The sequence below is a fragment of the Doryrhamphus excisus genome, chromosome 4, assembly GCF_030265055.1.
Source record: "Doryrhamphus excisus isolate RoL2022-K1 chromosome 4, RoL_Dexc_1.0, whole genome shotgun sequence".
NCBI lineage: Eukaryota > Metazoa > Chordata > Actinopteri > Syngnathiformes > Syngnathidae > Doryrhamphus > Doryrhamphus excisus.
Genome location: NC_080469.1, coordinates 16533644 through 16547353, shown reverse-complemented (window position 1 = coordinate 16547353; position 13710 = coordinate 16533644). Strand labels below are relative to the sequence as shown.

The window sequence follows — 13710 nt, the reverse complement described above, 5'->3', positions numbered from 1 at the left end:
TAGTTTTTTTAATCAAGTTGCAGGAAAAGGAAATAGCAGAAATGTAAGAACAAGATCAGATTTATCATTTTAGTACAGTGGCATAGAACTGAAATAGTGAAGAAGAAATATGATTTTTTAGAGTTTAAATCTTATGAGAAACAAAGAAAACAAAATCAAGATGTCATTTTTTTGTTGTCCTACTCTTCACAGATGTGAAGCTATTGAACATACATGTTAAAGAATTCAATTTATTCATGATTATTATTATAAGAACCCATGAATTGTTGACTAAAACACTATCATAAAAAGAACCGAAAATTGCAAAATAACAAATTACGTCATCTAGCGACTTCTTGCATAGCCAATAGCTTTTTTTTTTTTTTTTTTTTTTACTGAGGAGTCGGCATTGAATTAATGCAAAGACCGAAGAAAAAAAACATTTAGAGACGGTCCCAACGCTTCTATAGAGATAAATTTTCGTCAGACTGCTCACAGTTTGCGGGAACCACGAAACAAAAAAAAAAAAAAATACAGCTGAATAGGTGCAGATTCTGGGAGAACTATAAAGCTTTGCGTGCTGGTTATTGTGTGTAGCTTCTCTGTAGGAGTCCACAACTCAATACAAATGGCCGAAAAATGAGCATAACAGATGCATACATGAGCTAACGAGCACGGTTATTAATTGATTTTCAAATCATTTTATCCAAACGCCCCCTAAACGAATGGTTCTCCCCCCCAAATCAACATTTTACAAGTGTCTTAAATGTTTACCTTTGATTGTTCTGTTTTAATCGTTATCAAGGCATGCACAGAAATCTTAATTTATACATTGATATTATACATTAGCTGTGTGTGCATCACGGAGATGCCTGGAGTTGAATAAAATCTGTCCACTTATTTGTGAAATGCCATTGAATACGAGCTGTGTTATGTTTCCAAGTGCTGCATCTTTAATGTTTTTTTGTTGTTGTTGTTATAAAGTTGTAATTAATCCGCCATCAGTTGATGTAAGGTATCGATCCATCACCGGCATCTGACTTTCGGTAAATGTCTGGCAGCCTGCTTAGCTCTCACTGAGTATAAGAGAGGAATGAGACAGCACAAACAGGCTGGACTCTGTGGAAGCTATTCCATACTGCTACCTGCTCCCAGACTCGGCCTGTCTTCTGTAGCGTTGCAGGGACTATGGCAGAGACGGGAGGGTCTCAGCTGATCCAGAATCTGACCTTAAGTGCGAGTGGTGCCATTAAGGTACTTTCTCTTTCACCTTCTTTCCAGCATGCCGCCTGGATCAGACACAACATCCGCAAGAAGGAGTGTTGCTTCTTTAAAAAAGGTGCCAGGTGTTGGAATAAATGTACTTTGTATTATCCAAGTTACTATGAAGAAAAATCACATGCATTTTGGCTTACATGTCTTTTTTCTTTGACTCATCCTTGTTTCGTGCAGACGCTCCATAACAGGATGTTCTGTTTTCACATCTGCTTTGATAAAATAGTTATGCTTTGAAACCAGTCTCAACCAATTAGAACAGACTCCCTTTTATACGGTTGAGATCTTATGTAACTAGGACACGCCTGACTTCAATAAAAGGAAAGGAGAGCAGAGACTGCTTCAGAGTGAGTTGGAGGAATGTTACTGAACAGTCTCTGATCACTCTCCTTGCAAGTTTAAAACTCACGTCTTTGTGTCTTTTTTCACAGTTGATGATAATGTTTTAGGTTTAACCCTGACACCAGGTATGACTTGCTCCTGTGTTTAAAAGGTTCCACGAAATGACCTTGTCATTGACCCTCCGTGACCTCTTGTTGCTGCCACAGAGAGGATGTGTGCATGTGTGGCTACGGGAAGAGCCAGCATGCGGCCGAGGCCATCAAAGAGGAGGACTTCGACGGCGAGGTGTGGGACGCACACAGACATGTTCGTGAAGTACCCACAGACGCTTTCGGGGACATCAGCTTTGGTGGTTTGAGGCAGATGACGACCAAGGTAAAACATTACCTTTACTGTGAACACTTTAAGGTAACATTAATAAAGTACACTAAATTACAGTAGTTCATGAGGAGTGAAACTACCTAATCCGGTCTCACTTTACAATAAGGTATAGAAAAATACAGTAGTTACTAATAAAGTAGGAACTGATGAAGAACTAATGACTAAGGCACATCAATTTAGAGTAGTTACAGAGGAACAAAGGAGTAGTTACTGAGGAACTAAGGCACATACATTTAGAGTAGTTATTGAGGAACGAATGAATAGGTACTGATGAACTAAGGCACACATTTAGAGTGCTTACTGAGGAACTAAGGCACATACATTTATTGTTGTTACTGAGGAACTAAAGCACATACATTTAGAGTAGTTACTGAGGAAATGAGGCACATACATTTATAGTTGTGACTGAGGAACTAAGGCACATACATTTAGAGTAGTTACTGAGGAACTAAGGCACACATTTAGAGTAGTTACTGAGGAACAAATTAGCAGTTACTGAGGAACTAAGGCACATGCATTAAGAGTAGTTACCGAGGAACTAAGGCACATACATTTATAGTTGTTACTGAGGAACTAGGACACATACATTTAGAGTAGTTACTGAAGAAAAAAGGCACATAAATTTATAGTTGTGACTGAGGAACTAAGGCACATACATGTATAGTTGTTACTGAGGAACTAGGACACATACATTTAGAGTAGTTACTGAAGAAAAAAGGCACATAAATTTATAGTTGTGACTGAGGAACTAAGGCACATACATTTAGAGTAGTTACAGAGGAACAAAGGAGTAGTTACTGAGGAGCTAAGGCACACACATTTAGAGTAGTTATTGAGGAACGAATGAATAGTTACCGATGAACTAAGGCACACATTTAGAGTGCTTACTGAGGAACGAATGAGGAGTTACTGAGGAACAAAGGCACACACATTAAGAGTAGCTACTGAGGAACTAAGGCACATACATTTATAGTTGTTACTGAGGTACTAAGGCACACATTTAGAGTAGTTACTGAGGAACGAATGAGTAGTTACTGAGCAACTAAAGCACATACATTAAGAGTAGTTACCGAGGAACTAGGGCACATACATGTATTGTTGTTACTGAGGAACTAAGGCACATACATTTAGAGTAGTTACAGAGGAAATGAGGCACATACATTTATAGTTGTGACCGAGGAACTAAGGCACATACATTTAGAGTAGTTACTGAGGAAATAACACACATAAATTTATAGTTGTGACTGAGGAACTAAGGCACATACATTTAGAGTAGTTACTGAGGAAATAACACACATACATTTATAGTTGTGACTGAGGAATGAGGCACATACATTTAGAGTAGCTACTGAGGAACGAATGAGTAGTTACTGAGGAACTAAGGCACATACATTTAGAGTAGTTACTGAAGAACAAACGAAGAACTAATGACTAAGGCACACGTTTAGAATAGCTACCGAGGCATTGAAGCACATACATTTAGAGTAGTTACTGAGAAGCCAATGAGTAGTTACTGAGGAACTAAGGTGCACACATTTACAATAGTTACTGAGGAACAAATGAAGAAATAATGAGTAGGGCACATACATTTTGAATAGTTACTGAGGCACTAATGCATATTTAGAGTAGTTACTGTGGAATTATTGAAGAACCGTTGAGAACTTGACTTGGGCACATCAATTTAGAGCAGTCACAGAGGTACTAATGAGTAGAGAGTAGTTACTGAGGAACTAAGGCACATAAATTCATAGTAGTTACTGAGGAATGAATGAAGTACTAATGAGTAGTTTTTAGGGTTAGGTAGGTTTCCTCCTTGTGAACTACTGTCATTTGTGTACCTTAATGTAAAGTATTACCCCTCAACTTGACACATTAGTTCCTCGTTACTTCTTCATTAGTTACTACTCTAAATTTATGTACCAAAAATGCTCACAGGCCTTATATTGGACACATTCTACGGTCTAGCTTCCCTTCATTCTCAGTATGCCCGAGTGTCCGCAGAGACCAGTCCCGAGGTCCTCTACCAGTTACTGACTGAACAGTGGAAGCTGTCTCCCCCCGACCTACTGACCGCTCCATGAGCTGCCTGCCCGTGTCTCTGTCTCTGCTCGCCACGTTCCAATCAGCCGTGGCCATTCCGGGCGCACCATCCGAAGTGTACACCTTCGGGACGCAGTACTGGTTCCTGGGATGCTCCTACTTCCTGGGACTGCTCATCCCAGCTCACGTTTTTATACCCGTCTTCTACCGACTGCGGCTGTCCAGCGCCTATGAAGTAAGGCAAAAAAAAGCAACTTATGGCTAGTTAGAACTGAATGAAGTAAAAGGTACATAATATAAATTGTACTTAGTTAAATATTGTGGAACTGGGAACTGATTATGGGATGCACTCAATTGTAATCTGATACATGTTCAAATGAAATAAAGCCATTACCATTACCATTACAATTGAACGCATCCCATAATCAGTTCCCAGTTCCACATGTCCAAAAGGAGTAGGAAGAAGCAAAGCTTATTAAATCCTACCCCTCCATCTGGTACTTTTACAATCAGTAACTGTTACATTTGTTCACTTCCCGCTTTCCTAATATAGGTTAAGATTTTTATTTTTTGTCACGTACCGAAGTACGAGGTGATTGTACTCGAGTACCCTGTGTATTGCGATTTAATCAGTTTTCGACTTGGCCGTGATCAATTAATTTCTGCAAGGTAGGATTCCTCATAAATAAATGGAATATTTTCATAATCGGAGCATAGGAAGCCAGTTTACCTCGTAGTACAACAACTCGGCAGAATGTGTCAGAATCAGGAGTGCTGGCACATGTCATTTAAATACTAATAACAACGGGACTGCTCGTTAAACCAATCAAGATTTCAGATTCGCCTCATAGGGCCAGAGAGCAGGCGATAGCATTTTCCGGGTCCTCTGATTGGTTGATGTCTGACACGGACTATGCAGTATATTATTCATTCATTCATTCATTTTCTACCGCTTATCCTTATGTGAGTGTGAATGGTTGTTTGTCTATATGTGCCCTGTGATTGGCTGGCCACCGGTCCAGGGTGTACCCCGCCTCTTGCCCGAAGACAGCTGGGATAGGCTCCAGCACCCTGCGACCCTCGTGAGGAAAAGCAATAGAAAATGAATGAATGAATGAAAATCCTCATGAGGGTCGTGGGGGATGCTGGAGCATCCTATCCCAGCTGTCTTCGGGCGAGAGGCGGGGTCGCCAACCAATCACAGGGCACATATAGACAAACAACCATTCACACTCACATAAGGATAAGCGGTAGAAAATGAATGAATGAATGAATAATATACTGCATAGTCCGTGTCAGACATCAACCAATCAGAGGACCCGGAAAATGCTATCGCCTGCTCTCTGGCCCTATGAGGCTACCGCTTTTTCCTCACGAGGGTCGCGGGGGGTGCTGGAGCCTATCCCAGCTGTCTTCGGGCGAGAGGCGGGGTACACCCTGGACCGGTGGCCAGCCAATCACAGGGCACATATAGACAAACAACCATTCACACTCACATTCATACCTGTGGACAATTTGGAGTGGCTAATTAACCTAGCATGTTTTTGGAATGTGGGAGGAAACCGGAGTACCCGGAGAAAACCCACGCATGCACGGGGAGAACATGCAAACTCCACACAGAGATGGCCGAGGGTGGAATCAAACTCGGGTCTCCTAGCTGTGAGGTCTGCGCGCTAACCACTCGACCACCGTGCGGCCGTCAAACTAGCATTTTTTTGTGATTTTCATGAACTTAACGCTGTCATGCTTGGTGTCATGCTTACCATGCTAATGTTAGCATATTAGCATGCTTAGCATGCTCCCCCGAAGATAGCTGGGATAGGCTCCAGCACCCCTCGCGACCCCCTACGAATACCAAGGATTTACTGAACAGTATATGTACAGTAAAACAATTTAACTGCAATAAATATTGGAGAAGAGGACCAGACTCACCGGTTGCACGGCAAATTTGTTTTTAAAATAAACGTACAGTCTATACGCATTGCACGACTAAGCTGCTGAGTATTCCTTCGTTAAGTTCAAAATGCCCATCTGATGAATCTCCTGGCAGAAAACGCCTCATGTAGATCACACGCCTTTAGCCTGTCGCCAATAGGTGGCGCTGCGACGAAATCAGGAAGTGACCTACGGGGACCTTCGGGGCGGGGCCATGATCACATGTACCAAGTATGATGAAGATCTGACCACGTGGAGCCAAGTTATTCACGTCTACAGTTACGCTCAGCGTGCAAGGCCAGGGCAGATGAAAAAGGGCAAAATTTGGGGGCGTGCCACGCCCACATCGTATGGAATATCCCAAAATCCTTCGCAATTTAACGTGGGCCATCCGTCTAGTGTCCGTTGATGCAACAACGGACTCATTAGGTCAAACCCCCTAGGAGGAGTTCGTCAGGTTACGACACCTACTTCTGGCACGAAAAAGGCCGCCGCCATCCAAAATGGCGGACTTCCTGTTCGTTTTGCAATATGGGTTCTTGAGACTTTTTGGTCCGTCCTGTCACGATAGACGTCTCCACCAAGTTTCGTGACGATAGGTGAAACTGGTGGCGGGGGCCAATTTTTTTTTAATTTCAAGGTGGCGCTAGAGAGCCAATTTTGGAACATTATATTTGAAACCCATATAATATCAAATTTTTCGCCAGACCTGATGCGCTCGCCAAATTTGGTGAGTTTTCGGGCATGTTAAGGCCCTCAAAATGGCGCTCAAAGAGGGAGAAGAATAATAATAAAAAGAAACGGAACGATTACAATAGGGCTTTCGCACTGGTCAGTGCTCGAGCCCTAATAATAAACATTACGATTACAATAGGGCTTTCGCACTGGTCAGTGCTCGAGCCCTAATTACGATTACAATAGGGCTTTCACACTGGTCAGTGCTCGAGCCCTAAATAATAACGTATTAAAATAATATGAACTTTAAAGAGTAAAGGCGTAAATTTATGACAAAAATTGTAAATTTACAGAAAAAAATCACAGATTTACGTGAATAAAGTCATAAATGTACATGAAATAAGTTATTTTGTCATAAATTTACAAAAAATTACAAAAAGAAAGTCATACTTTTGAGAAAAAAGTCGAAAATTTACAGGAAAAAAAGAATTCTACATTTATGAAATGTATTATGTTCGCTCAAGTCCCCCAATTTTCATAGCTGTCTCAGGTGATGCCTGTTATGACAATAATCTATTACAATAATCTCAGATTTCGAGAATAAAGTAGTACATTTACTACTTTGGAAATGTACTAAATTTTTACTCTGAAATTTACAACTTTATTATTTCTCGTACAATTACGACTTTTTACAGCGAAGCTATTGTGATGACCACTCATGCCCTACTGCCACCTTGTGATGCGGCATGCGAACGCATAGCAAAGATTTGTATGCAAGTCCTGAAAGGTGCAAATATTCCAGTTTTGCACGGCCAGTATACTCAACATTGAGCATGCTTAGGATGCTCTGGATGGGTGTATATAAGAAATTTGAGACAAATTGTGCCTACAGCAGATACTGACTGATTTTCTCAACAAGGAAAATTAAAAAAATTTGAATTCAACACCGACATCATCACTTCAGGAAAGTGAAGAAGAAATGTTTCATTGTGTCTAAAGTACGATGTCATCTCGGATGTCACCTGTTCTTATTGATATAAACATCCCCACCAGTGTTGACCTCAGCTTGTTACGTAAGCAGCACACCAACATGTCACTATGAGAAGAAGCAAACCACCTTGGTCTTGTCAAATAAATCAGTGTTTGGGTTTCACCGTGATCTGATCCTCTTGTCCAAACATAATTGGACCACAATTGTGGACCTCGGGGCTCTTGGCTGGCCAAGATGACAGTGACTGTGTTTCTTTTCACATATCCTGCTGCGGCCGTTTACGTCCTCTTCATTTCCTTATGTGCGTCCGTTGTGAACTGTTAGACCCTGCCTTGTTTGTTTTGAGATCTATTTTGCAAAGCAACTTGGAGGAGCAGCAGCAATGCTGTTTTACAGTTTGGACGTTTCATATTAACAGTGTTTAAACAGTGTTTACCTTCTTTTTACACTTGTTTGCCAGTTAAGAATTATAAACTGTGTGTTTTTGGCTGCAACGCTGTCAAACTAGCAAAACCCCAGCAAGGATCTTGGGTTGAACACTGGGATGATGTCAAAGATAGCAGCCCTTTTAAATCTCTGTTCAAACAAGTTGCAGATAATCTCTGTGTGTGAAGTTGAGCGTCCTCAGTTGTCCTAAATGTTTCCCTTCCTGTCGATACATCTGAATGTCATCTTGTTTAGATTGTTGGCAACGTCATTTTGTAAGATGAAAAAAAAGTATTTTGTAAACACAAGATAGGTCATCTGTATAATTTTTCTTTGAGTACCACCCAAAATGACTGACCTTTGTACATGTATTTGGTTATTTGTCTTCCCGTGTACTTTGGAATTCAAACATGCAATGATTAGGATGGCAAAACTGAGCACGTGCATAATATTTGTATAGGTAAACTATACATATCAATAAACCGTTGCTAAATTTCAACACCCAAGCAATGACAAAGACATGTTAATTGAGACATTGTTCTAATTAACACCACAAGAATGAAGATGAGAAAGATCCAGACACGCCATCAGCATTAAGATGTCGCCTCCTACTGCCAAAAAAGAGAACTGTGTAGCGCTTGGTTACCGGTGCATAATTCACCCCGGAACGATCGATAGGGGAGTGGTTGCCACCCGGAGGTGTGGGCGCGAGGAAGAGGGGTTTCCTCTTCCTGTTGTGGTTGCAAGGGTGCTGTTATGTCTCACGCAGCGAGAAGTGCGAGTTAATGTTTGTGAGAAGAATAAAGTTTTCTCCCAAGTTCGACACCCCGCCTCAGACTCCAGTTCTTCGGCGCTTTAACTACATAATAAAAGTAGATGAGCTCTGTTTAGTTGACTTTATAAAATGATTATAATGATATTTCACCATTATTTGGTTAACGAAACAATAACAATTAAACGCACACTTCTCATTTCCGAAAACAATTCCTGTCAAAAAAAACTTAATAAGGGCTCAATTATGTTTTGTCTCTGTTATGCTTTATTCGTTTTATTGATGGCGTTCTGCAAGACCGCATTATTGAGTTCCATAATATTGTCCTGTAACTGTTCTGTACTTTCAATATGTTTTTAAAATTAATTTCACTTCCGGTTGTAGCCGAGTAATATCCGCCATTGCTGCAATTCCTCTTTTCAGCCGAAGGCAGCGACCAAGGATAACTTTCATACTCATAAGTCATAAGTAGCTTATATATTATTTTTCATTTAATATTTATTTTGTGTATTGGTATGGTTGAGTTTGACCTTTTAATGAAAAATGTAACTTAGGTTTTAGCATTTCCGGTTATCCACCGCATGACCGGTAGGTGGCGACAAAAGCTTAAGGCTAAAATTGCAGCATTGTCAACATGTCAGTTAACTTTCTTTTATTATTATTACGATAACGTTAAGAACCTACGAAGACTGCAAGAATGCTGAACGTTTACCAACGACAGGTAACCCAAGTAGACAGGAACTCATCAAATTCACAAAATAACAATGTTTACCTGTAATTGACCAAATTAAAAGTAGCAATTATTAGCGAGCTAAAGGTGATGCTGGTTACATTTGCTAGCTAGAATTGTCGCCAACAATATAATAATAAGAAAAAAGTCATGCACTTTGGCATATTGAGATGTTATTTTTACTATTTGCGTGTTAAAATAGTTTGAAAACAAACAATGAGAACCTAAGTCTGTCAAAAAGTAATTCAGCATGGTTATAGTATATATACTTTTCAAAATCACTATGGAAGGCCGTTTCCGCCACTGAAAAAAAATCCAAAAGCTAATTCACAAGTATGAGATCGAAAGTCTAAATTATGAGGAAAAATGTCAGAATTATGAGATCAGAATGCCCTAATTATTAAATAAAAAGTCGAAATTATAATACCAAAATAGGAGCTTTCGTCACGTGACACCCGGCACATGCGCAGTTTGTATCACACATTTTCGACTTTTTATGGCATAGTTCTGATCTATCATCTCATAATCATAATTGTGACCCTTTATCTTTTATCTTTATCATACTTTTTATCTCATAATTAATTACTTTTTATCTCAGAATTTAGAATTTTTTAAATCTCCCTTATTATATTTCAGTGACAGAAATGGACTTCCATTGTATACACTATAACTTAACTGTATGTTGGCTTTTTTTTCATCATTTTGCACATTCATTGTTATGTATTCCTTGTTTTATCTCATTTTCTATCTTTTTTAACACCTATGGAGGTGGGTGGTCTTTCCTTGTCAGGTGAGAGGTAGATTATCATTTTAAATGAGGTCAGTGCATGTGTTGTTATGGAGAGAAGGGAGCTTCCCAGTGTCTACCAACACAACACCGTTCTAGAAAGCTAGAGGAAACCCTGCAGACCTGTGGGTCACTTCTATGCTGTCAGGGGTCATTTTAATCAAGTTTCACCAGAACACACGGGAATCGGTTTCAAGGTAGTAAATAAATTAAAGATGCCCGCAAAAAAGAAAAAAACAAGTCAGAGTGTGGAGGAGGAAACCAAAGATGTGGATGACGATCACTCTGGGGATCAGCAACAGAAGCCTAAGAAGAAAAGTCAGCAGGTGAGTGAGGATGCTGGAGGACGGAAAAAGAAGAAGAAGCAGCAGAAGGACAGTGATGAAGAAGACGATGACAGCTATGACACATTTGGGAGCAATGTGAGGAGCAGCAACAAGACCGAAAAAGTTAAAGAAAAGGCTAAGAAGAAGAAAAACAAAGAAGTACGCAGGGATGACCTCAGCGACGTCTCACAGAGCACAGACGATGAAGACAACAACAGCTACTCAAGTAGTACGAAAAGAGAGGGAAATCTTCCTGATGTGATTGAAATAACCAAAAAAGCAACAAGTCAGCCTTTGGCAAATGACAAGATGGGCTCAAAGGATAAAAAATCCAAAGATGAAGACAAAAAATCCAAGAAGGACTCGGAGAAAAAGGAAGAACAGATAGCAGGGGATGAGGACGATGGGAAGAAGAAGAAGCGAGACAAGAAGAAGAAAGCATCAGAGAAGGGGAACAGCGATGAAGACACCAAGAAGGCAAAAGGCAAGAAGAAGAAGGTTGAGAACTACGTGGAAATTTATGAGAGTGAGCTTCGAAATTACCAGGTGGAATCGGTGGAGGACTACGAAGATGAGTACCACAAAAAGAAAGGTAAGCCTGCGTAAAAAAAAAACAAAACTGATTGGTTGGTTCCCAAAAGGAGAAGAGCTGATGAAAAATATAACATTGAAAATTTAGCTTTTCTGCCTTTTTTCCATGTTTGTGCTATCCACACAAAACAGCGACACAGAAAAAAGGTGGAAAAATTGAGGTAGTATCAAATCTGTAAAAGATCCGGGATGCCTCCTGTGTATGAAGGTGTTCCACAAGGCAGGGATATTTTCCCATTATTCAACAATATTGTGTACATCGCATGCGTTGCTGAGGCCCAAGCTTACACAATCCAAACTGTTATGCCTCAGATGTCACCTTTTTCCAGAATACACGATGTGCAAAAGATGCTTTCATTGGAGAGCTGCAGTATGTACTGACGGTAGACAAGTAGGAGGATGTTGTTGGCGCCTGTGATGTTTGTGACACTTTCACAATAAAATCATCTACAGATAGATGTCAGATAGCGCACACCTTAACCCCTGTAAAGAAGTCCCTGGCTTATTGTGAGTTAATTGGTTCCAGATCACAATAATCATTCATCATAATTATCGACTGTGATAAGTGAATTTCTACAAAGTAGGATTCTGTATTTATAAAGCAAATATTTTGGTAGTTCGAGCATAGAAAATCTGTTCACAACCCTCTACATACATTGTTTATTATTATTATAGCCCTTTAGGCATAGAATAACACCCCTATAGTCAATAATATTACCTAACATTATAAATATAATCAGAAAATATGCCATTTAAGACATGAATAAGACTAATGGTAGTGTGTGTTTCAATTAATGTCTTCCGGATATGTGGACAGGAAGTGACGTCTGGGGATTCAGAGTTGAATTTTAGCTGGAGTACGGCCACAGCAGTAGCTTGTTTTATTATTGTAATTATGATGATTCCTTATTATTTTTGTCATTATTGTGCCTGTTGAGATAATTCAAACCTGAAATAAATGATCAAGTCTGGTGCGTGTTAAGATTGACACCTGGTGGCCAGTGTAGACTACAGTTTATCAACATTACAAAAGGCCGTAGTCAACAACAACACAGCAGTCATTTATAGAAAGAAGTTAAAGTTTAAAGTTAGAATAAAGTTTAGAAAAAACTCGATAGCATGAGGTAGCGACCACTGTTTATAGTTTCTTGTCTATCCTGTCTGTAAATTACACACATTTGTTCAAATCGCCAGTATATGAAGTGGTGACCATGACTGGCGATGAGAGAGGAGCGGGCACCGATGCCAATGTGTTTATCACTCTTTTTGGAGAATTCGGCATCACTCCCAAAGTCCATCTGGCCAGCAAGTGAGTTCCTCTCTAAGATCATTGATTTACACCCCTTAATAAGGTTAAACATTCCTGCTTAAATTCTGATGAATATTTTCCACTGGGACTAAACTGTATCCTTTATTCCAATCTCACAGCACAGAGAAAAGGTATGCATGTCTTAGTGTGATATGATTTTGCATAGCGTGTTTTTTCCTCTCTCTTATGCTAACCTTCTCGCAATTTCAGGAGTCGCACCGCATTTGAGAGGGCCAAAGCTGATATATTTCGAATAAGAACCCACAATGTGGGACCTTTGAAGAAGATACGGTAAGTGAAGCCAGGACATGTTTTTTGGAGAATGACAATGACAAGATCTGGTTGTTGTGTTGCTTCAGGATTGAACACGACAACACAGGCCTGAACGCCAGCTGGTACTTGGACCGGGTAGTGGTGACTGATGTGATTAGGCCTCACCTGAGGTACTACTTTGCTTGCAACAACTGGCTGAGTAAAGTGGAAGGAGACAGCCTTTTTGTCAGAGATCTGCTGGGCAGCATGGACGCAATGGACATGCCCAAATGTATGGAACACATAACAGTATTGATACTTTACCAACTAAAACAAAGTGCTAACAAGTTTACGTCATGTTGCAGATAATAAGTATATGGTCAGTGTCTTCACTGCTGATATAAAAGGTAGCGGAACAGACGCAGATGTATTTATCAATGTATTTGGAGAGTTTGGTGATACAGGTAAGAAATAACTTTAAGAAAAATTAACAATTAAGTAAGTTCCATTTCCAGTTCTATGGTTATCATCACACTTTCATTTCCTTTTAGGTGAGAGACTGTTAAATACAAGCAAAAATAACTTTGAAAAAGGCACAGAGGATAAATTCACCTTTGAAGCCCCAAACTTGGGCAAAGTCAGGAAGATCACCATCGGCCATAACAACAAAGGCTCTTCGGCAGGATGGTTTGTAGACAAGGTAGCTTAAGATTTTTTAAAACACATCCAATTCATGACATTCATGAAATCATGACTTATTTCTTAATGCACTGTGGAGAGGTACTTATAAGATCTGTGATCCTCTTATTTCCTATAAGCCCTCTCATCTTAGACACCTATACAGTGAGATGAGTTGATTCCAACTATAGCATTCATGCACACGCGCAAGCACACGGACA

The 13710-nt window shown here is 40.0% G+C and overlaps 2 protein-coding genes across 3 annotated transcripts in view; both read left to right on the top strand.

Moving 5' to 3' along the window:
• The first annotated feature begins 1579 nt into the window (after nt 1–1579).
• Nucleotides 1580–4923, top strand: LOC131128810 (transient receptor potential cation channel subfamily M member 2-like). Its single transcript, XM_058072071.1, has 3 exons — nt 1580–1721; nt 1803–1971; nt 3960–4923. The coding sequence occupies exons 2-3, from the start codon at nt 1816–1818 to the stop codon at nt 4056–4058; spliced, it is 255 nt and encodes an 84-aa protein (XP_057928054.1). The 5' UTR covers nt 1580–1721; nt 1803–1815; the 3' UTR covers nt 4059–4923.
• Nucleotides 4924–9352: 4429 nt separating this feature from the next.
• loxhd1b (lipoxygenase homology PLAT domains 1b) overlaps nt 9353–13710 on the top strand; it is a 21426-nt gene continuing 17068 nt past the window's right edge. The window contains exons 1-6 of one of the 2 annotated variants that reach the window (XM_058070879.1): nt 9353–11251; nt 12445–12559; nt 12770–12850; nt 12919–13103; nt 13177–13275; nt 13363–13511. In XM_058070879.1, coding sequence (XP_057926862.1) covers nt 10549–11251; nt 12445–12559; nt 12770–12850; nt 12919–13103; nt 13177–13275; nt 13363–13511 — 1332 coding nt within the window. In that variant the 5' untranslated portion in view covers nt 9353–10548. Of the gene's footprint in view, nt 11252–12444; nt 12560–12653; nt 12691–12769; nt 12851–12918; nt 13104–13176; nt 13276–13362; nt 13512–13710 lie in introns of those variants that run through there. The other variant, XM_058070882.1, reaches the window with a different exon arrangement.

What these genes read in the sequence shown, in the direction of transcription:
- LOC131128810 (XM_058072071.1), top strand. Translation starts at nt 1,816, where the DNA reads ATGTGTGGCTACGGGAAGAGCCAGCATGCGGCCGAGGCCATCAAAGAG. An exon ending in TGAGGCAGATGACGACCAAG is followed by an intron (nt 1,972 to 3,959) that starts GTAAAACATTAC and finishes CTTCATTCTCAG; the next exon opens with TATGCCCGAGTGTCCGCAGA.